The sequence below is a fragment of the Leptonotus elevatus genome, chromosome 4 (assembly GCF_054856555.1).
Source record: "Leptonotus elevatus isolate MCC_2025b chromosome 4, RoL_Lele_1.0, whole genome shotgun sequence".
Classification (NCBI taxonomy): Eukaryota; Metazoa; Chordata; class Actinopteri; order Syngnathiformes; family Syngnathidae; genus Leptonotus; species Leptonotus elevatus.
This window is the reverse complement of record NC_141242.1, coordinates 5,097,566-5,117,699: the sequence shown is the minus strand read 5'-3', so window position 1 is coordinate 5,117,699 and position 20,134 is coordinate 5,097,566. Positions and strand designations below refer to the sequence as shown.

At 42.1% G+C, this 20,134-nt stretch overlaps 3 protein-coding genes and 2 long non-coding RNA genes across 12 annotated transcripts in view; 2 read left to right on the top strand and 3 right to left on the bottom strand.

Moving 5' to 3' along the window:
- Positions 1–2,697, top strand: part of LOC147175093 (uncharacterized) — an 8,001-nt gene extending 5,304 nt beyond the window's left edge. The window contains exons 3-4 of the long non-coding RNA XR_015094529.1: positions 785–964; positions 2,311–2,697. This is a non-coding gene — a long non-coding RNA (uncharacterized LOC147175093). The remainder of the gene's footprint in view (positions 1–784; positions 965–2,310) is intronic.
- Positions 1–7,350, bottom strand: part of hdac10 (histone deacetylase 10) — a 7,810-nt gene extending 460 nt beyond the window's left edge. The window contains exons 1-18 of one of the 5 annotated variants that reach the window (XM_086072828.1): positions 6,560–7,350; positions 6,131–6,265; positions 5,972–6,068; positions 5,701–5,798; positions 5,523–5,627; positions 5,377–5,445; positions 5,187–5,313; positions 4,039–4,104; positions 3,918–3,977; positions 3,753–3,842; positions 3,578–3,684; positions 2,754–2,821; positions 2,322–2,559; positions 2,038–2,113; positions 1,227–1,309; positions 1,103–1,159; positions 756–1,029; positions 436–595 (exon numbers count right to left, since the gene is read on the bottom strand). In XM_086072828.1, coding sequence (XP_085928954.1) covers positions 436–595; positions 756–1,029; positions 1,103–1,159; positions 1,227–1,309; positions 2,038–2,113; positions 2,322–2,559; positions 2,754–2,821; positions 3,578–3,684; positions 3,753–3,842; positions 3,918–3,977; positions 4,039–4,104; positions 5,187–5,313; positions 5,377–5,445; positions 5,523–5,627; positions 5,701–5,798; positions 5,972–6,068; positions 6,131–6,141 — 1,786 coding nt within the window. In that variant the 5' untranslated portion in view covers positions 6,142–6,265; positions 6,560–7,350. Of the gene's footprint in view, positions 1–435; positions 596–755; positions 1,030–1,102; positions 1,160–1,226; positions 1,310–2,037; positions 2,114–2,321; positions 2,560–2,753; positions 2,822–3,577; positions 3,685–3,752; positions 3,843–3,917; positions 3,978–4,038; positions 4,105–5,186; positions 5,314–5,376; positions 5,446–5,522; positions 5,628–5,700; positions 5,849–5,971 lie in introns of all 5 variants that reach the window. The other 4 variants (XM_086072826.1, XM_086072825.1, XM_086072829.1 and 1 more) reach the window with 4 other exon arrangements.
- On the top strand, positions 6,934–16,111 carry LOC147175090 (uncharacterized). Its single transcript, XR_015094528.1, has 3 exons — positions 6,934–7,020; positions 7,228–7,385; positions 14,750–16,111. It is a non-coding gene; the product is annotated as an uncharacterized LOC147175090 (long non-coding RNA).
- On the bottom strand, positions 8,405–9,664 carry aplnr2 (apelin receptor 2). The gene has a single exon (XM_086072836.1). The coding sequence runs from the start codon at positions 9,662–9,664 to the stop codon at positions 8,405–8,407; it is 1,260 nt and encodes a 419-aa protein (XP_085928962.1).
- pus7 (pseudouridine synthase 7) lies at positions 11,857–20,134 on the bottom strand. Of its 4 annotated transcripts, XM_086072834.1 has the most exons (18): positions 20,051–20,082; positions 19,387–19,432; positions 18,878–19,168; positions 18,714–18,798; positions 18,111–18,233; positions 17,888–18,029; positions 16,575–16,592; positions 16,295–16,406; positions 15,612–15,689; positions 15,399–15,527; positions 15,082–15,207; positions 14,945–15,006; positions 14,705–14,865; positions 14,505–14,631; positions 13,528–13,629; positions 13,327–13,456; positions 12,440–12,531; positions 11,857–12,322 (listed from the first exon to the last, which is right to left on the bottom strand). In XM_086072834.1, the coding sequence occupies exons 3-18, from the start codon at positions 19,156–19,158 to the stop codon at positions 12,186–12,188; spliced, it is 1,905 nt and encodes a 634-aa protein (XP_085928960.1). In that variant the 5' UTR covers positions 19,159–19,168; positions 19,387–19,432; positions 20,051–20,082; the 3' UTR covers positions 11,857–12,185. The 4 variants fall into 4 exon arrangements, with proteins under 4 accessions (XP_085928960.1, XP_085928957.1, XP_085928961.1 ...); XM_086072831.1 differs by lacking the exon at positions 19,387–19,432 and having other exon boundaries at positions 20,051–20,134; XM_086072835.1 differs by lacking the exons at positions 19,387–19,432; positions 20,051–20,082 and adding an exon at positions 19,837–20,041.

Below are 20,134 nucleotides of genomic sequence, written 5' to 3'. Positions count from 1 at the left end.
CCACTACTTTGAAGCACTATTTTTAATTGGTGTGAAAACACCCAGTACATCACAAAATTAATGTAAATAAATGCGAATTGTAGAAAAAATTTGAATAAGTTAAGTTCAATTTGTCACCAATACCGGGTTACAGCGCTTCCTTTTCTCAACTTTATTCTAACTGGATGCCATAGTGAAGGGCATGACAAAAATAATAATAAGTGGGTTAGGCACCGGGCTGGCCCACAAATAGCGAAAATCCGCATATAACTTATGGACATTTAAATGCATCGGAAAAAAACATTAAAATGTAAACAAATAAATTCCTTCCAAAAACGGCAACCCCTAAAAACAGTTATGCTCCTCCCTTCCAAAAGTATTGAAAAAAAATCCACGAATATCTCTCAAATAAACAACAGTGGCTAGTCCCAGAACTGACGGCCATTTTGCATTCACCTGAGGTCCTCAGAAGCATCCAGTCGGCCTGTAGGCGGACCCTCAAGCGCTCCAGTGCCTCAAAATCTTCAACTACTGGAGCAGGAAGTCGCCCCAGAGAGGGCGCAGGACTCCCAGAGAGCGCCGCCGCCGTTGGCTTCACTAAAGCCTTGTGGCACTCCTAAAATGGAAGCCATACATTTTTTTTCAATTCCACATAAATATTTACTACACGTTAAAAACCCAAATGGTGTTGGGCGAGCTTGTCATCTACCACAACACATTTTTAGCCCTGTTTAACGGAGCTGCCTATTGCATTGGAACCACCCGATTCTCCTCACCTGTACAAGCACAAGCATGTGACCCCAAGCCAGGCCCTGCAGCAGGCTGACCAGCTGCTGCCACGCGCCATCATTGAGACCCCCTGTGCCAGGAAGTCGCGCCAGCAGCACCAGAGCGGGGTCGTACTCGTAGGCGAGAGGCAGGAGGACGCTGAAGATGGCCTGCGCAAACCCCCACGTGTCCCCGCAGCCGTTCTTCAGACCCACGGGTATGTCATATTTGCACCTCGGCTCCTCTGGCGCCTCCTTGCTGATGTGCACTGTAAGTGTTGTCCTAAAATAAGCAATATGCAGTGATTACGCTTGATCACACATGGCGGTTGATACAAAGCAGAAATATTATTCACCCATCTTCTGGCGGGTGACTCGGGACTTCAGTGCCTCCAACACACACAACCAAAACGCTGCACAAAACGGTAGAAATGATCGCAAGTAGTAATCCGGTTACAGTTGAATCCACTTTAGTTTTACCGTTGCTTGAGAGAGGTCGCATGCTGGATGACCGGTGCCATCGCCATGGAAACGTCACCTACCACGGCCAAGCCATTGCAGATCTGGGCAGGGGAAGAAGAATGTCAAGATTTTTAGGGCTCGAGTGATAGAATAAAGGAAATACAAAAATAAAATTCACTATATAAAAAAAAAAATAGATATATATTTTTATGTAAAAATTACAAATTATTTTTATATAAAAATATTTTTTTATAAAGTGATGAATGAAGTATCAACCTATTTATCAATGGTGTTGTGATTAGGACCAAATAATGAAATCAGCAAATATTACGTAGTTATTTGAAAATATTTTTTAGCCAATTGTTTTTTTTCCACATTAACACATAACATAAGAAAAATATAATCACGTTCAAACATTCTTCCTCCAAACATTGGCTTTTAGCAATTTTTCTCTCTATTGTAAAGTTAAACAAATATTAAGCGACAAAATATTGTTAAACAATCAAATGTTTTGCCTGTAATTCATATCTTTGTTTCTTTGTTGTAAGCTTTATTTTATTAATTATTTATATATATATATATATATATATATATATATATATATATATATATATATATATATATATATATTTTTTTTTTTTTAATTAATGGTCCAAATAATCGGTTACCGGAACTTTATAATGAGAAATTCTCAAATTCAAAAAAATCCATATCAGTCAGGCCTCAGTTATGATGGCCACAGAAACATTAAATTTCACTTGATAAAATTATGTAGAAATATCCTTAAAATTTAAGCTGTTCACGTTTTTAAAATATATTTTGACCATACCTCATTCTTCTCCATTTTCCCAACAAGCACAGTGAGACTGGATAACGTAGGGACAGCATCGCCATCGAAATCCTCTCTTTACGGAGAGAGAGAGAGAGAGAGAGAGAGAGCGAGAGAGAGAGAAAGAGAGAAAGAGAGAGAGAGAGAGAGAGAGAGAGAGAGAGAGAGAGAGAGAGAGAGAGAGAGAGAGAGAGAGAGAGAGAGAGAGAGAGAGAGGAAAAGACAATACATGTGACTCAAGTGGTCCATTTTGGTTGTTTTGGCGAAACAAAGGAGGATCGCACTTGTCTGAGAGCGAGTCGGCATGTTGGGACAAGTTGAAGCGTTTGCATCCGTCAGGACAAGCCATTTCCTCGGGGATCACCACCGCTGTGCGTACGGGAGGCAAGACACGCGTCTGAGGCTTCGGCCACGTTATGCCAGCTTTGCTATCGGCCGCTTCTCCCCTTTGAAGCTTTTCTTCTCTTTCTTTTTCTTCTGGCTTAATGCGCTTAGCGCTGACTTCTGAAGGGGTTGCTCCGGCTGGAGTCATGTACAAAAACAGCAGAAGGTTGGAAAAGAAATGGATGTTTAGCAATTAAGTGGTGATATTGATATTGTACGAGCACAAGGCTGCCAAACTTTGTTTCGTGGCCAACAGCGTTCATTTCAAGGGTAATAAAGTTTGTCTGATCAAAACTGTATTTACAATGGACTACTCATCAGACAATTCATACCTGCAAGTTTGAGACAGGACCAGTACTTCCGATGGGCTGCTCGCACGCATTGAATGGACTCGAGTGCACTGAAAGAGAAGTTCTAATCTAAATCAGGCCATCACGTACAAACCAAGGTTATTTTAGTTAACGAAAACCAACGAAAAAAAAACAAAAGTTCCATCCATTTTTTAACCGCTTGTCCTCACAAGGGTCGCGGGGGGGCGCTGTTGCCTATCTCACGTCCTCTGCACCAGGAGGCGGACGTGCTAACCAGTCAGCCAACGTACCGCCTAAAAACAAGTTTGTTAACGAAATAAAATAAAAACGCAAATGCTTTAAAAAAAAAACGGAAACTACATTTTATTTTTACAAAACTAACTAAAACTAACTATATGTATAGCAAAAATGTCCCTTTATTTTAGTCTTTGGTAATTCATTTAATACATGAGCCTTTGGGGATGATTTTCAAGATGTTGGGAAGTGTGTCACGCAGAAATGATGTCATCTAGCAGCAGCCAATCGAAAAGCACCTTCAGATGACATCGCTCCTAGGCGACAAATTTGCCTGCTTTACTTTTGGCTCCCCGCCTGCTTTTTCATTTAACTCGGCCGAAATGCAACGCTAGGTAAGAAATGTGTTTCATTTTACCATGGTGTTTATTGCGCACAAGTAATACACGTAGGAGGCAAATAACAAAACTAATACTGAAACTAAAGCATTTTTTAAATAACTAAAACAAAAAAAACGAGATTCACTAGATAAAAAAAAAAAAAACGAAATCAATAATATGAAAATTCCAAAACTATAATAACCCTGGTACAAACTCAGGTTGCGGCCGAACCTCTGACAGGGACCTCGAAGGTTGGCGGGCCTCGGCGCCGGATCACCGAGCAGAGTTTGAACTGTGACGCACACGGACTGGCTGAGTGAAGTCAAGTTGTATCCTCCCTGGAAAACGTTTAGGATGCTATTAAACGGTTCAAGTGCTTATTGAAAATGTACAGTATATATCTGACCTCCAGCATTAAGCACAGTTTCCCCTCAGCGAGGTTCATCAGCAGGTGGGTGAGGTGGGCAAAGATGTCTGGAGTGGCACACATTTCACCCTGGAAAATATCATAGCTCAATTAAGCAATAGAGAAAAGGCTACTGGATAGATAAACTGGCTCCAAACGAAGTACCTCCGGGTCCCCAATGGCAGAGTCGAAGCCTGCACACACCAGCACCAAGTCTGGGCAAAACTGTGACAAAAGTCAGTCAACGAACGCCTCGCGTCTGTTGCTTTCATGTCATTCGTCTCACCTCGTAGGCGACCGGCAGAAGGACGTGAAAGAAGGCAGCAAGATAGTCGCTGTTCTGCATGCCAACCTGGAAAGAAGAAAGAAGAATTACACACACACAAAAAAAAAATGCCGGTGGAAAGTGCAATGAGATTCCTCAAAGTTAGCAGACCATAAGAAAAGTTTGGTTCTGGACCATTTTGAAGCAACTTGTTAATGTACTGCAATATATAAAATTCCCACAAGACTAAGTAGAGTGAGGTTCCCTGACCTGGCAAAACTTTATAGGCTAGTTATTCATTTAAATATATATGCATGTACCAGACTGGAGAGAGGTTCCATTACCAGGAAAAGTTAGCACACGCAGCAAAGTTTGCAGTTGGATCATTCTAAACATCAAAATAAGAAGTTTGCTATGAATGTTGCAAAATCATGTGAAACTACAACACAGACTGCTGAAAAGTGAATGGAGTGAGGTTCCCAAAGGCGGACAAAGTTAGCATAATTGTAGCAAGGTTTGCTGCTGGATTATTCTCGACTTTCTTCTTCTAAATTTTGCAATGTCATATTAACCTACAACACCGACTGGTGAAAAGTGAATGGAGTGCGGTTCCCCAAGTTAAACCGAGTTGGCACAACTGTAGCAAAGTTTGCTTTCTCAACTCAAAAATATATTTTGTTCTGAACTTTAACCTACATTACAACAAAGACTGGTGAATGGATTGGAGTTCTTCGGGGTGAGCAGTTATCAGGTTAATCATAATGTTCGATGTGTTTTGTGCATCAGGATTACGAATGACTAAATATATTTTTTGCTGTTTAAAACAACTGGTGGAAAACGACTGGAGTTCCCCAGTCTTGAAAAGTTAGCTGGCCTATAGAAAAGCTGACTGTTAGACCATTTTGAGCTTCAAAACATTGAGGTTTGCGAAAAATATAACGTATGTATCTACAAGACTAACTGCATCGAGAGAGGTTCCCCGGGCAAGAAAGTTAGCATGCCCAAAGCAACATCTGCCACAGGATCATTTTAAACTAAACAATAGTAACTTTTGTTACAGTTTTACCAATACCAATATTATATATACACAACACTGAGTGGAAAGTTCATGAAAAGTGGTTCCACAGGTTGGCAAATCTAGCATATCGATACCACATACTGCCACTGACCTTGTTCCATGGCACATTGATATTGAAACCAGCACCTTTATCCTTGCCAACACTGTCATAGTCCGATTCTCTGAGTTCAGGCCAGAATTTCTGATGCTCGTAACGGTGCCAAGAGAAATAAAGCACGCTGTGGAAGGAAAGTAATTGAAATTGATTATAAAACATAAAAAAAATCAGCAAGTGTACACACCTTGGATCATCCTCAAATGCATATTGCACCCCTTGACCGTGATGTATGTCCCAGTCAACGATCAGCACCCTGAACAGAAGAACACATTTCACCATAAAATATAAAGAAATCCGGCAAGGATGCATTTCACCTTGTAACCGCGTTACCTTTGAACTCCATACTTTTGCTGGGCATATTTGGCTGCTATGGCAACATTGTTGAACACACAGAAACCATTGGCAGCGCTGCGCATGCTGTGGTGCCCTGGGGGTCTGTTCACAATACAAGACCAGAGCACACAATGTGGTAAAAATGAAACTTGAGAGATGGCCAAGAAGTTCTTACCTGACCAGAGCCAATCCATTTCTCACCCTCCCTGTCATAACGCCGTCCACCAGCTGCAGTGCGGCTCCCGCCGCCAGTGTGGCGCAGCGATAGCTGTTCTGTAGCACAATTACAGCGAACTCCTGAATATTTTGCCGGCGTTCTAAAACTGAAAGTGCATTGCGGCTGTGGCTCTCCTTTCTCACATGCCAGGGGCATACAGTCCATATTTAGTCAAATGTTATTTAAAACAATTTGCAGACAGAAAATTTGATTAATAAATATCACTCACTGGGTGGAAGTAGACGTATCCATATTCCTGGGCGAACTCCCTCATGTCTTCCAGAGTCATGTACGGGGTCTTCTTCACTGCTTCCAGGTACTCCTCACTTGAACATTTTCATAGTGTTTAAAAACAACAACATTTGACCATTGGAGGTTCAGCACTCACCTGTGAATCATGAGAATGTCATCGTCGGTGGCTTGGCGGACAGGTATGGAGACACATCGAGCAGCCAGGCCGCAACTGACCAACGCTTCATGACTCGCTGTCAGACGCTCTGGCCTCTCGAGCTCACAATCTGGACTGGTAGCGGAGGTTTTAAGTAACAAGACGTTTTTATGCTGCGGTTTACACAACCCACTAGAACACGCGTTCACATGCACACACATGAACTGTTTTGATGACACTGATGCTATAATTACTAATAAAAAATCATATACATCACCATATACTTAATGTATGTAGTGAATCAATATATGAATTTAAATGTTTTTGATTAAACTAAAGAAAGTGACGTTTTTCAAGTTTTTGTAATGTATTATTATTATTAACACTTATTTATTTTTTAATCATAGAAGTTTGACGACGTCTTTTTACCTTATAGTTCGACTAGAAAAGTACAAAATATTAAATAAAAAATCACAAAGAAATTGCACAAAAAATATTAAATAAAATAATCAAGTTTTAACTTAAAATATTACGCAACGTCTCAAACGAAATAATATTCACGTATGTAACAAAAATAAAAATAGTACCACCAGAAACAACGTGCCTTAAAAAAACAAGTTCCGGCCATATAAAATGTGTAAACACAGCACATGCTCGTGCATACCACATACATTTAACATAACTAACAAATACATGAAATAAATAACAGATGAAAATGTACGGCTAGATTAAAAAATACTGGGCAACAGGTTTCAATTGCGGTGCAACAACGTAACTCGTCCGAGCGGAAACAACATCCTAAAACCACTCACACACTTTTCAGACCGCTATGGCAGCAAAAAATGCACGCTCAGAAACAAACAAAACGAAACAAAGAAAAAAGTGCACAGGTTAGTGCGGCAATTTTAAAGTAAATATAAGAGACTGCTAACTAATGACGCTCCTTGCTATAAGTTGTCGGTTATTCTTGTTACGTTGCTGCCTTGACCAGAAGTGTCCAACAGTCAAAAAAGAATATTAGCAACACCTAGCAAAAACACTTGTGATGTTAGCTAACCTACTGTTTACTTGTCATCTCGCACTTACTCTAACCACAGCAGTTTATAGCGGGTCATCTCCTCGTCGTAAAGCAAGGCTGTTCCCATCTTGGATGTTCTATTGTCCAACGGAGAGAAAAGAAAACTGAAAGACTTCCGAACCGAAATCTTCCATCACCGTTATGAAGGGTCACAGCGCCTCCTTGGGAAATAAAACGGTACTACGCTTTGCATCCAGTACAAGAAGAATGTGTATATATATATTTTTTAATTGAATTTTTTTCATATGATTTATTTGTAAGTGTGACAAATTAACGTTAAGATTGTGGTTACAGTTTTTGGTTGAATTTGTTCAATTATTCATTTTAACTGGCCCCTTCTTGCCAAATTATGTTTATTCTGTGTCCATTCCAGTTTCTTAAAACTGAAATAGTAAAACAAATACTATATATACACACACACTCAAAATATAATTCAAAGTATTAACTGTACAGTCTGTAGTTAATAAATTGCATTTATACTTAGATGACATTATATATATTAAAAATATTATACATAAAATAAATATTAAATGCAAAGCGACCATTAAATAATATAAATACAAAATATATAAAGTAGATATAAACTAGTGAATATAATACATCTAAAAAATACGAATGCAAAATAAAAAAGTCAGATACAGTACTATAAAACAAAAAGGCATGTGAGTTTGCACCATTTTATTTTTCATACAAAAACATTAGAGTGCAAATATATATGAAAAAAAAAATACTTACTGCATGATAAAAAGTTTAAAGTAGTTTTTCCTGCATGAGACACAAACGTACAGGAAGGTCAACATGAAACTGGATTTTTTCAGTCGAACATGTTCAATACTTCAATTTTATTTTTATACAGTTTTTATTTATTTCGATTTTTATAACATAATGCGATGGGCCAGATCTCGCCTCCGGTCCTTGAGTTTGACCCCTGCGTTCCAAGGCAATATATGAACACTTGTCCTTGCACGAGTGCCTAAATGTGGCAGAGGGAGAGTTCAAGAGCATGTCACTTAGTAGTGAGGTAAGGCCGGGGACCATTAGTTGTTGATGCGGCTGTTATGCCCATTGTTTTCGCATCCCTCCCTAGTCGCTGTTGTCTCCCTTTCTGTCCAGGTAAAGAGTCGCTAAGAACTCTACAGTTGGTGTCATGACCCGGATAGTCCGTTCCATCGCGTTTAGGTCTCGTCTGGGTCTGCTCACCCTTCAGTGATCACGTCCGCTGCCTGTGTCTTGTCTGCCGTTTCGTTCGGTGTTCTCGTAGGACCGTCTAAGCTTTCCTCCTCCTTCTGTGACTCCTTCCTTTTCACCTTCTTCCTCCTCCGCGCTCCGCACAGCAGCAGGAGCGTCCGCCGACATTTCTTGCAGAAGGACGGGTCGCAGGCGGCGTAGAGCAGCGGGTTGAGGCAGGAGTTGAGATAGGCCACGCAGGTGACATACGGGTGGGCCGCCAGCAGGATCTGATCCAAGGTGCAAGAGTACGGCAGAAACCCGAACTCCAGTAGCAGGGACAACGTCTTGTTGACGTGCAGAGGCAGCCAGCACAGGAAGAAGGCCAACACCAGCGTCACGATGACCCTGAGGAGCCTGCGCTGGCGGCGGCGGTCGGGTCGAGGCCCGCGGCCGAAGTGCCTGCTGAGGAGGCGGGCCAGGGAACAGTAGCAGACCAGCAGGACGACGAGGGGCAACAGGAAGCCGAGCAACGTGGATTTGAGGCTCAGGACCGCCGCCCACCACATCTGGGCACGCTCTCTCTCATCCTCGTCTGGCTCGTCTCCGATCAGCACGGAGTAGTCCATCTGGCACGCTATCGAACCCGACTCATCCGGCCAGTCGGACTCCTGCACCGAACGCAGAAGCAAGCCGGGAAGCGCCAGCACCCCCGCCAGCAGCCACAACCCCGCCAGCGGCCATGAGGCCCGGCTGAGGGGGCGGCGGCGGCGGGCGCATCCGGTTAGGACCCAGTAGCGCTCCACACTGAGCACGCTCAGGCTGAAGACGCTGGCGTACATGTTGAGGGCGATTAGGAAGCTGCTCAGCTGGCATAGCGTCTGCCCGAAAGGCCAGTGGTACCCCAGGGCTGTGTACGCCGCCCACAGGGGGAGTGTCACCAGGAAGCAGAGGTCAGCTAATGCTAAGCTAGCTATCAGAGAGTCCGTCAGGGAGCGGGACGGGGGCGGGGTCCTGGGAGATGAGGAGCAGGAGCCGGCCGTGCTACGCTCCTGCTCGGTTCGGCAACACAGCCTCTGAAATCCCACGGGATGACTCCTCCTCCTCCCGCCGGTTCGGTCCAGGTAGGCCCAAAGCACTAGACTGTTGCCCAGGCAACCCAGCACAAAGGCTAGCAGGTAGACGGAGGGGATGATGGAGAAGGAAGGGGACCAGTCCGTGTAGTCGCATTGGAAGAAAGGAGGCAAAGGGGAGGTCAGCGAGTCTGCGTCTGAGATGTTGGACTCCATTTAAACGATCTTTCCAACTCGGATTAGTTGTTTGCTCTTCTTGACTCGGCTGTGCTGATCTATGCGAGTAAAAACAGTTTGTAGAAACATTAGCTCATTAGCCATGTTCTTTTAATCACCTTTTGGGGTGGGGTGGCCTAGGTTGTCGGGAGATTCAATGTAATGTTGTTGCAAAAGTGGGCACACCCTAATATAATTGGGAAGGTGTCTGTGTTCAGAATTAACCAGTCACATTCAAATTTAGGTCAAATGCAGTCACCTGACACAATAATCCGAGGCATTATTTTATCCTTTCTGGCAGAAGCCTGACAAAAAATTTTTTTTAACAAACACTGACTGCTACTTTGAACTGTTCATAACTCCTTCCACCCTGTGTAAGGCCCCAGTTCCAGCTGAAGGAAAAACAGTCGCAGGACATGATGCTGCCAACATCACACATCAATATAGATGTGCTCTTTTGCTAATGACAAGTGTTCTTCAACTTGTTTGCGCCAAACATATCTTTCTGGCCAAAAAGTTCAGGTCAAGTTCTGGTATTTTTACTTCTCCTCATGAAAATACTAAAAACGTGTCAGTTTTATAGGTCACATTAATAATATTCGTAATAAGACTCGTTTTGATTCATCTTGGTCTAATTTTATTTTAATATCACAATTTGAATTAGGGGTGTGTAGACTTTTTATTTCTGTAGTTAAAAATTGGTTAACCTGAAGTTCACTTACCTGCAGACACTCCATCAGCTTGAATTGAAATCCATTCCAGGAAAGAAAAAAAAATTAATTCTCTCCTTGCTCTCTAGTAGCTTTCTTTCTGAAACGTGCATGGTGAAGATGGTGTCTCTTATAGGCTATATGAGCTATGACCCGCCCGTCCCCTCACCCCCCCCCCCCTCTTACTTGTCCTCATAGCAGACCACACCGGTGGAGTTACGAGACTTGCAAACAGCACCCCCCCCCACCACACACACAACTCAAGCACACAAGACACTTCCCGGGAGACACAATGGGACACGCCATAGTCTGCTTGCACAGACACACACAGATGCAAAACATTAATTCATTGTATCCAAATGAATGCCCATACAAATGTGTGCTCCATTTGTTGTTTCTCTGCCCCGCAAACAACAAGCCGACAAACACTTAAAAGTCAACATACAATCAAGAGCAGCATAAGAGAACTATTTCATAGAATTATTTCCCAAATATTGAAAAAAAAATTAAGATTCTATACTTTTCTGAATAGTGTTTGTTGATTGCTGAATAGTTGATTTTCACACTGAACTGAAAGGACAAATAAAACACTTTTTTTAATGTTTAATTTTAAATTCATTGTGAAAATATATATTTTTTTTTTTAAGATTTCACTTTCTGGTATCCTTCCAGAGTTAAATTTGAACTTAAAATATCTTCTTTTTTCCCCCCGAAGGACAAAATAGATCTAAATTTTGTTTAGACTGCGACTACATTAGCTTGGCATGGGGTTGCTGTGTAAACAGCCCGGATGCTCCCAACAGTAAACAGCAAGTGCAGAGGTCACGTTAGCATCGGGCTGTTGTTACGGGAACAGATGCTTCCACATACTTTCCCGTCTTTACTTTTGGTCAAGTCAACACGCACGCACAAACAGCGTATAAGGAAATAAAAGTGAAGCAAATACAAGCGTTCCCATGGCGGAAACAAGGCTGGCCCATCTGAGTGAGAAGCACCAAAGAGATTCTATACGTTTTTAATCCACATCCCCTGCATGTACAACTAAACATTAACGATCAAAGAATACTATGATACATCCGGTCCAGCTGTTTGAATTTTTCTGTGCTTTCTAATACACGCTTGGAAGACAGCACAATTAAAAGTGTACTTACCGGTAATCTAATATGTTTTAAGGTTGGCGAATTACAGTTATGTTGAAGAATAGTCATAAATAATTTGGAAAATTTGGATATAGTTTTGACTTCACAAAACAATATTTTTATGAATATTTACTGTTTTGTAAAAAAAATAAAAATAAATTAAAAGTCACATTTTCCCAGAATTTCATATTTTTTGTGTGTTCTCTTTAGTGTTAGGAGTGCAGTACATTTTGCCCACTACAAACACTGGCAAAACATTGCCATGATGACCTGCAAATATAATGTACTCTCGAGTGTTTTATGCCCCCCCCCCCCAAAAAAAAACACCAAAACAAAAACAGACTCAGTTTCTCAGTGATTTTATTTCATCATCTCTGCTGGAGTCGCTCGTACATTCATTTGAATGTTATTCTTAAAAAGAAAGCCTCAAAATTCTGCACAAGCAGATAAGAAAATCCCCATCTTTGCACTGATGCAATTTAGAAAGTTAAAACATCAACAACAACAAAAAAACACTTATCAGTGCTTTTAGATGGTTAAAAGCAAAAAAAAAAAAAAAGCCAGTCACACTCACACCTTACAATAGCGGGCAACAAGAAGTGCTGCTTTGACGAAAAGGCCAGACAATTTGCTTGTGCGGGTGTACCTAATATTGAGGCCGGCGCCCCGGCGTCAGTTGAGCCAGGTGGTGTTGAGCTGCGTTTGTTTCTTGATGCTGGTGTCCAACTTGAGCACTTCCCGTATGGCCATGGTGGCGTACGTCGAGGGCGGCAGCGAGAACTCCAGCCGAAGAGCGCGGTACTTCCCTTCTGTTACGAGGTTAAGTAAAATAAATAAAAATAAATAATGATTATATGTTAATTCTAGATTGTATATACAAAGCATTGTTCGTGTTTTTGCTGTTCACAGAAACTTATTCTTCTGACCTTTGTTGAAAACCGGCGCTGGTTTGTTCTCAATTTTCTCAAAGTCAGTATGAACCAGAGAGATCTTGGGGTCGTCGTACTCGATCACCTCCCTACACAGAAAAGACACAACAGAGTGCATTGGATTTTAAACGGTCTAGTAGAGTGGTTCCAGAGTGCTGTGGGATATTTACAATTAACCCGTTTATCCAGTTTTTGTGTTTGGTGGTGGCCTGTCACATTTTTTTTTGAGATGTAAAATATGTCCGTTGGCTCAAACACTTGTCTAGTGAAACCTTGACAAAGACTTGCGTTAATATGTAAACAAGATTTTTCTTACATATCAAATTCCACTACGTTGGGTGTCATTTTTAAATGCATTAAGTGATGGAGTAATGCTGAATAAGAAACAGTTGAATGTTAAATTAGTGCATAAAAACACTGTACTGTAAATGTTATGTTATGAACAAAACTAATGGTTGTTTACCTACTCACAATAGGTTAACATTTGCAATAGGGAGACCATATCATAAAACATTTGATAACTTAAACCCCATTTAAACTTAGTAAAACATGTAAAACAGTTTTTTCGTTCTATTTAAAAAGCTAATTCAACATTTTGGAATCTAAAACGGTGCACCGCTACCCTCTGCTGGTGGTTTGGCTCATTACCACTCAAGTGCTTGCAATTTCAAAGGTCGTAGCAGCAGATCCTAAACAGCCCCTCCCAGTGAAAAACATCTAACGACGTAACATGCATGACCAAGTCTTTCCTGGGAATCGAGTTATCAACACTATAATGCATGAGAATAATTCATTAGAAAAAAAAGTGTTTGTGCAAGCCAGTGAATGCCGTGGCAGACACGCGAGTCAGGAAAACCCTTGAGTGGGTCAAAAGGCGCACCCACCAGCTGACATCGCTGGGCCTGATGAGGACGCGTCTGTAGGCTCCAGCCAGTGAGTAGTCCTTAATCTTGTGACGCATGTTGTCGATATCCAGCCCGTCTGCGGTCAGCATCTCGCTGTAACCTTTACCCACTGCCACACACACACATACACATTTCACCATATTTATTTATTTTTTAAAACAAGAGCTATTGCGTTCTTACCGTGGTGAGAGGGGTAGATGACATCGAAGCCTGGGAGCGGCATCACAATGTCGTGTATGGAGTGGCTCTTTGCCTCCTCTTCTGACAGGATGTGTGCTTTGGCTTTAGGGAAACAATCAAGTCATTCTCGTAAAGACCAGAATTATAGTACAGGTAGTCCTCAACTTACAAACACAATAGGTTCCGGGAGGTTGTTTGTAAGTCAAATCACTTTAAATGTAAAGTTAATAAAATAATAAAAATATGAAGAAAAAAACCAGAAAAACTATATACAATAAATACTGTATATATAGTACATAAATTACATTTATTATTATATTTTAATAATTAAATACTTTTTAAAGCATTTTTATTTATAATATTCGGTGTATGAAGAGTGCGTGCGCCATGCCATGGCTCCTGTGCTGCGCATCACAGGAGAGAGAGGTAGAAGAATTGCGCAAAAGGCGCGGTGCTGCTCGGCGGGGTTGTGGCAAAGAGGGGAACTTCAGTACAGCGCTGTACCATAATGTATGATGTGGCGCACACTTAAAAATATTAACTTGCTGGTATTACATGACCTAACCCCTATTTAATTTTTTATTTGAAAATGTATACTTTTAAAATTTGGTCAAGGGATGCTCTTGACTGTTTTTGTCGTTATGCAGTTTGCATTGTTTGTTTGCTAAAAATGAATATATATATAGGATTGGATTATAAGGCGCACCTTCAATGAATGGCCTATTTAAAAACATTTTCCATATAAAAGGTGCACCGCATTATAAGGTGCACAGAAGGATACTGTAGTGGCTGAGGTTGCATTAAGCATCCACTAGATGGAGCTTACTTAACAAATATTGATCCACATATAAGGCGCATGGGATTATAAGGCGCACCATCGATTTTTGAGAAAATGAAAGGCTTTTAGGTGCGCCTTATAGTGCGGAAAATACGGTATCCTGTATAACACAGTCAGCAATCCAAGGACAGATACTAACTTCCCCGGAGCACCAGGTCGCCCTCCACGGCTGTTAACCCAAAGGCGTCGATCCGGCGGCTAACCATGGTGTTCCACACCACACTTTGGTAGCTGTGAATGTACATCAGGCGGTTGTTTCGGGGGATCTGTACGAAAGCACACAGAACAGCACAACATGAATAAAGGCCTTAGCTCCAAATTTCAATAGTTTTCACTAACCAGTCCAAAGGCAGTGACGATGTTTTTTTTGCCGTGCTGGGACAGGCCCCGCAGCAGCTGGCCCTCCACACAGCGCTTGTTGGGCAGCTTCTTCAGGGCCGCGTCGGGGTCCTGAGTCTTGGCCCACTCCTCCCTGCAGCGCACCAGGAATTCTTTCTCCGCTGCGAGGACACGTATGACGGGAAACGTTAGCGGCGCCACAAAATTCCATTACAAGCGGATTTATGAATGCCATCGAACCTCCGGGACGAGGCTTCAGAATTAAATCCACCACTTGCTTCCAGTCATTCTTCAGGATGGCCCTGTCGCAACAGAAGGAGGACATTTGATTAGCATATAGTGTGAGCGAGGGTGGCGCGTGTGCGGCGCGGCGTTACCTGCCGACTTGCTGCGTGGGCACAGCTGTGGTGCCGAAGCGCTGCATGCCGTAGTAGTTGATAAAACCCGTCTGCTTGAGGGACGTCATGGCTTGATGGACCTGCGCGTCGGTTCCTGAGATGTTCCTGGTGTGAAGATATTAAGTGACTCGGAAGTGGTAAAACTGAAAAATTTGGAGTCCCTTAGCTAAATACACATTACGATTGTTTATTAATTCCCTCTGTAACAATACAATTTCTTATGTATATAATAATATGTAAGATTTCCCAGGCATTCATAGCAAAGAACTCCAAACCAAGCACGGCATTTCACATACCTAATGACCACTGTGAAGTGGTTCCCCTGCAGCTCCCCCAGCTTGAGAGGGTGATTCTTGTAGGAGAAATTTCCGACCTTGAGGTTCATCAGGCACTTGTTGAGGTGGGCCAACCTCTCCGCTGTGATCCTGACATGGAGACAGAAAGTTCCTGACGTGAGCGACGCAACCCCCATCAGCCCGCGGACGGCCTACCACCTCCTCCACACTCACTTGAGCACAGCGATCTCCTGCACAGTGATGGCCCTCTTGTCTTTTGTGCCCATATAGGAGAACATGTTGGGCCTGAGCCTAAAAAAAAGAAAAAAGAAAGAAGAAGAAGAGGTAAGTCAGTGGAGCTAAGACCAAGAAAATAGACAGATGCCACATAGTGGTGGGATCCTGCCCCACAGCTTAGCAGCGAATATAGTAATAACTTTATTTGTATAGCAGCTTTACATCTACATCCAAAATGCATCCATATTTTTTTTTTTTTTTCATGAAACAATATGTGTTAGTGGAATTCATTTTCTGAGGAAAAATAGTAGGTTGTGATGTTTTTATTTGATAATGAACAACACTAGAACAACCCGTCTCACATTGTGCCATTTATTGCTGGGGAACAATTTGAAAAAAATAAAATAAAAATCCGGCAAGTTAGATTTTTATGCTGATTAATAGTGATTCCAGAATTGCAGTTATCAAAGCTTGTAACTATCCCATCTTAGCGTTTTATTTACATACATACACATTAATATCATATTTTAAAGAAAACTGAGAGAGCCTATAGCTCAAAAACTTGGTGTAATAGAGAAAAACTGAGACTACTTTTGAATTAGTTATAAACAGCTGTCGGAACTCACTCCACAAAAATTGTGTTCGCGAACGTTAACGGAGAACTTCAACGACAATCATACCTGAGGAACTTTGACAGCACATTGATGGCATCCATCGTGTCCTTGTTCTCCTTGTACAGCACAAAATGGCAGAAGCTGCCGCGGTTTTTGGGCCAGAAGTGTTTCCTTGGTGCTTTGAAAAGGAAACGGGAGGAGAAGAAAAAACACACGCACACATTAAACGTGTCAAATCTTATTGAGACATTCACCTTGAGAGAATAAAGTCTACTGAAGTGTTAACAGAATGGCAAAACCTGCTTTAACACCTCCTGTTGCTTACTTGCGGAGAGGAACGTCTTACCTGCTGATGTCTTCACCTCTATCCCGAGAACAGCAAAATATAGACAATAAAAGAGTGTTACTGAGCATAAGATGTTTGTGAGCGAGGAGCTGAGGCGCATGCACAAACAAACCCATGACCGGACTGGACTGTGGTTTGAATGGACGGGAAAAAAAGGGATCGGGCAGGCATTCACAGTGAGTGAGAACTTCCATCAGAACTTCAATGAGGGGTTTACATCCTGAGAAATCATGCAAGTGCTTCAGGCTGAATTTACGCTCGCGTCAATGAATCAACCAATCAAATAAGATTTGATATTGCATTACTAAACACATGTAGATGAGGTGAAGATATTATTTTTGTCCACTTACAAATCGCCATCATCGTTTTCTACTGTATTATTATTGGTGACTTTGAGCTTGTCCGGATTTAAAAAGGCGGGAACTGTCCTGGTAAGTGACATGGGTGCCAGCTAATTAGAGTCTTAAGTTGGCTATCTGTATACTGTTTTTTTTTTGGTTTTTTTTTACCATTTGTTTAGTAAAGCAAGTGAATTTGAACTATACAAGAAAGTACCTGTTATGCTATATTAAATTAGCCAACATTAGTTCCTCAGTGTTGGTGATGTGTACAGTGCATTTTATCTTCCTTGTCTAGTGTTAGATGATGCCCAATTTAGGAGCCCTTTGTGTTTTACCGACCCCTCCTTTCCATTTCTACCGTACATAGAGGGAGGGTGCACGCGATTGCAGTAATAATAATAATCCGTGTGGATAAATTATCCCTGTGGAGCTTCAAGGCAGAAATTGTGCGTCAACCTTCTTTTTTTTATTTTTTTTTATTTGATTAATCATTGAAACCGTTAAACCATGGGTGTCAAACTCCGGTGATCGAGGGCCGCAGTCCTGCAGGTTTCCCTCTTCCAACACAAGCTGATTCCAATCAGCAGGATCGTTATCAGGCTTATGCAGAGCTTGCTGTTGAGCTGATCATATATCAGCTGTGTTGGAGAACGGAAACACCCAAAACCTGCAGGACTGCGGCCCCCCCCCCCCCAGGACCAGAGTTTGACACCTATGCATTAAACTTACATGGAAATAGACCGTGGAGAAAATAAAGTATAGGCATTAAATCGGGATTGGACACTTTGACCTGCAGCGCAATCCAGCCTTATCGTCATGCATTTGGCAACGTATTTGTTCACTTGAGTGACTTACAATGTTAACCAGAATTCCATTACTTCCAATGGAAAACACTGTTGCGAGATATGAATTATATGGTTGTGTCGAACCACGGCGGTCGCACTCTAGTAGTGATTTTATGCCTCCACTCACCAGCCAGAGCCTTCTTTCCAGCAACATGGTAGGCCACGATGAACCTGCGACCATCTTTCTCCTCCGTCTTTGTCTCCAGGCCGGGAAATTGAGTTTTGATGGCTTTGTGAACCAGTGTCCGCTTATCCTTTGACTCGTCCCCCTATAAAATAGATAAACCCGGCTTTAAGACTTGGCGCTTGCTAACCCAACATAATAAGGATCCGGCAAATGTTAAAATCACCTCAATGGAGACGAAGCTCTCTTTGTTCTTGAACAGCTGTAGCTCGCCAAGCTGCTTCTTCTGCTCCTCCGTCAGTACGTTGCAATCAGGCGTTGGATTTTCCTCTGCTGCTGTTGCTGCTTCCTGATGGAGCAAACACACGCAAACAATATCAAATCAGTCCAAACAAACACTGCACAGACAGACAGCTTCACAAATGAAACAAAGTTGTGAAAAAAAAATAGGCCATTACACTTCTTAAATGAGACACATTCTGGAAAACTGTCTTTAGATGGCTTGTAGACTAATAGTTGTGTCTGGGGTGCTTGGCCACTCATTAAGTGTGAAAGCTGCAGTGTTACCTTAGATTATCTAATAGCATTAGCTCCTGATAGCAGCGCATACTCTAACACAGTCAACTAAGTTGTTGTTGTGGGACAGGGGAATATTGTGTTTGACAATGTATCGGCTGCATGCGCCACCCGCATGGATCAACTACAGTGACTGACAAAGAATTACAGTAGCTTGGTCCCAGGTCGCCATGGTAACGAAACCCATACGCCGCATATCGATTCAACGTCGGTCATTTTGACCAGAGTATTACGAGTGGATGTTGTGGCTTACCTGAACCTCTTCAGGAATCGAGAAGTCGTCCAAGTGCACAATTTTTCCTTCTTTGCTGATTTCATGCACCACAAAATCAGAGTACCTGAGTATAAACGATAAATCAATCAATAGCTGTGCGAGAAAGGCGGCGGAAGAAGAGCGCACCATCTTCGAGAACAAACCTTTCCTTCAGGATTCCCGAGAAACCCTCTTGACTGCTGACATACTTGCAAATGCCCACATCCAGCTCAGTGAGGCCGTGCTTCATCATGTCGGCAAATGTCTCGCCGCTGCCATCTTCCTCCTCCTCACCAGCGCTCACTTGTCCCCGAGGAGCGCCGTTCTCGTGTTCATCCTCAAGTTTGGCTCGCTTGGTCACAGCTGCTTCGTCTTCCTCATCCTCCGGGCAGCCTCTCTTCTCCCCAGGGACGACTGGAGCCGATTCCGGCTTGGATTCATCCATTGTAAGCAAGCTGGGATGCATAAAAAAAAAGAAAAAGAAAGACATTGTGACAGACTGGAAACTTTACATGAGAATCAACAGAAATGTATGCAAATAAGACTGGAATTGAGGAAATTGAAGGTTGGCTTTTAATGAGGGAATAAAATATATAATAATATTTTTTTTTATATGAATCCTGGCAAATGCCTTTGCTGGTAAAAAAGGAGCAAGCAGTCAGCATGCACTCACTGGCGATAGCCAGCCCGCTGTTACGCCTCATCGGAGAGATTCAGGCCTGTTGTCAGCAAAATGAAGAAGGGTGAGCTTGCCCAAAAAGCCACTGCAGTTGAAATTCTCAGAGTCTGTCCTTGGAAACGAAAGTTGTACTCGCCATTGGCTGAGCAGTATTTGAGGGCCAGATGAGCCCTCGCTTGAGACAGGCATTTCAGCAAGACTAGAATTAGTGTATGTAAACTAAAGTGTTCCATAATTCTTGATCATTGGAAGATTTAGACATATATTACAACAAGTAGCTTTAAACAACTGTTATACTGTATTTTGAAAAACACTGCATGTCTGATTCGAGTCAATGCAAAGCGATGACATAACATTAGCATTTTTTCCCCCAATATCTAACAACAAATGAAAACAAATACTAACACAATTATGCGCAATCTCTAAAACAAGCTTGCCACTTACTCTTTCAGAAATGTAAGGTGTAAAATTTAGATGAGTAGCTTAGCATCCGCGGATGTTAGCACAAGGTGCCAAAAACACGGGGAGAAATAGGATCGAATGTGCTAGCTTGGTAGCGTTAAATATACGTTAGCAATGTATTATGTACCCAATAATGGAGCTAAATTGCGAATTAAGTGAATAAAAGGTTTTATCCCTAAAAGCTGGTTCAAACTACCTGAGTGTGGAGACAGCAGCACGACCTACTGCACACGTGTGTACAGTTGAGCGCATGCGCGTGTTTACTTCCGGGGTTTTACAA

Excerpts from the sequence above, each read along its gene's own strand:
- aplnr2 (XM_086072836.1), bottom strand. The coding sequence starts at position 9,664 with ATGGAGTCCAACATCTCAGACGCAGACTCGCTGACCTCCCCTTTGCCT.
- pus7 (XM_086072831.1), bottom strand. The coding sequence starts at position 20,106 with ATGCGCTCAACTGTACACACGTGTGCAGTAGGTCGTGCTGCTGTCTCC. Across the intron at positions 18,234-18,713 it reads CGATTCCTGAAGAGGTTCAG|GAAGCAGCAACAGCAGCAGA; the intron begins GTAAGCCACAAC and ends TTGCTCCATCAG. Across the intron at positions 15,208-15,398 it reads CACTTCACAGTGGTCATTAG|GAACATCTCAGGAACCGACG; the intron begins GTATGTGAAATG and ends TCTTCACACCAG.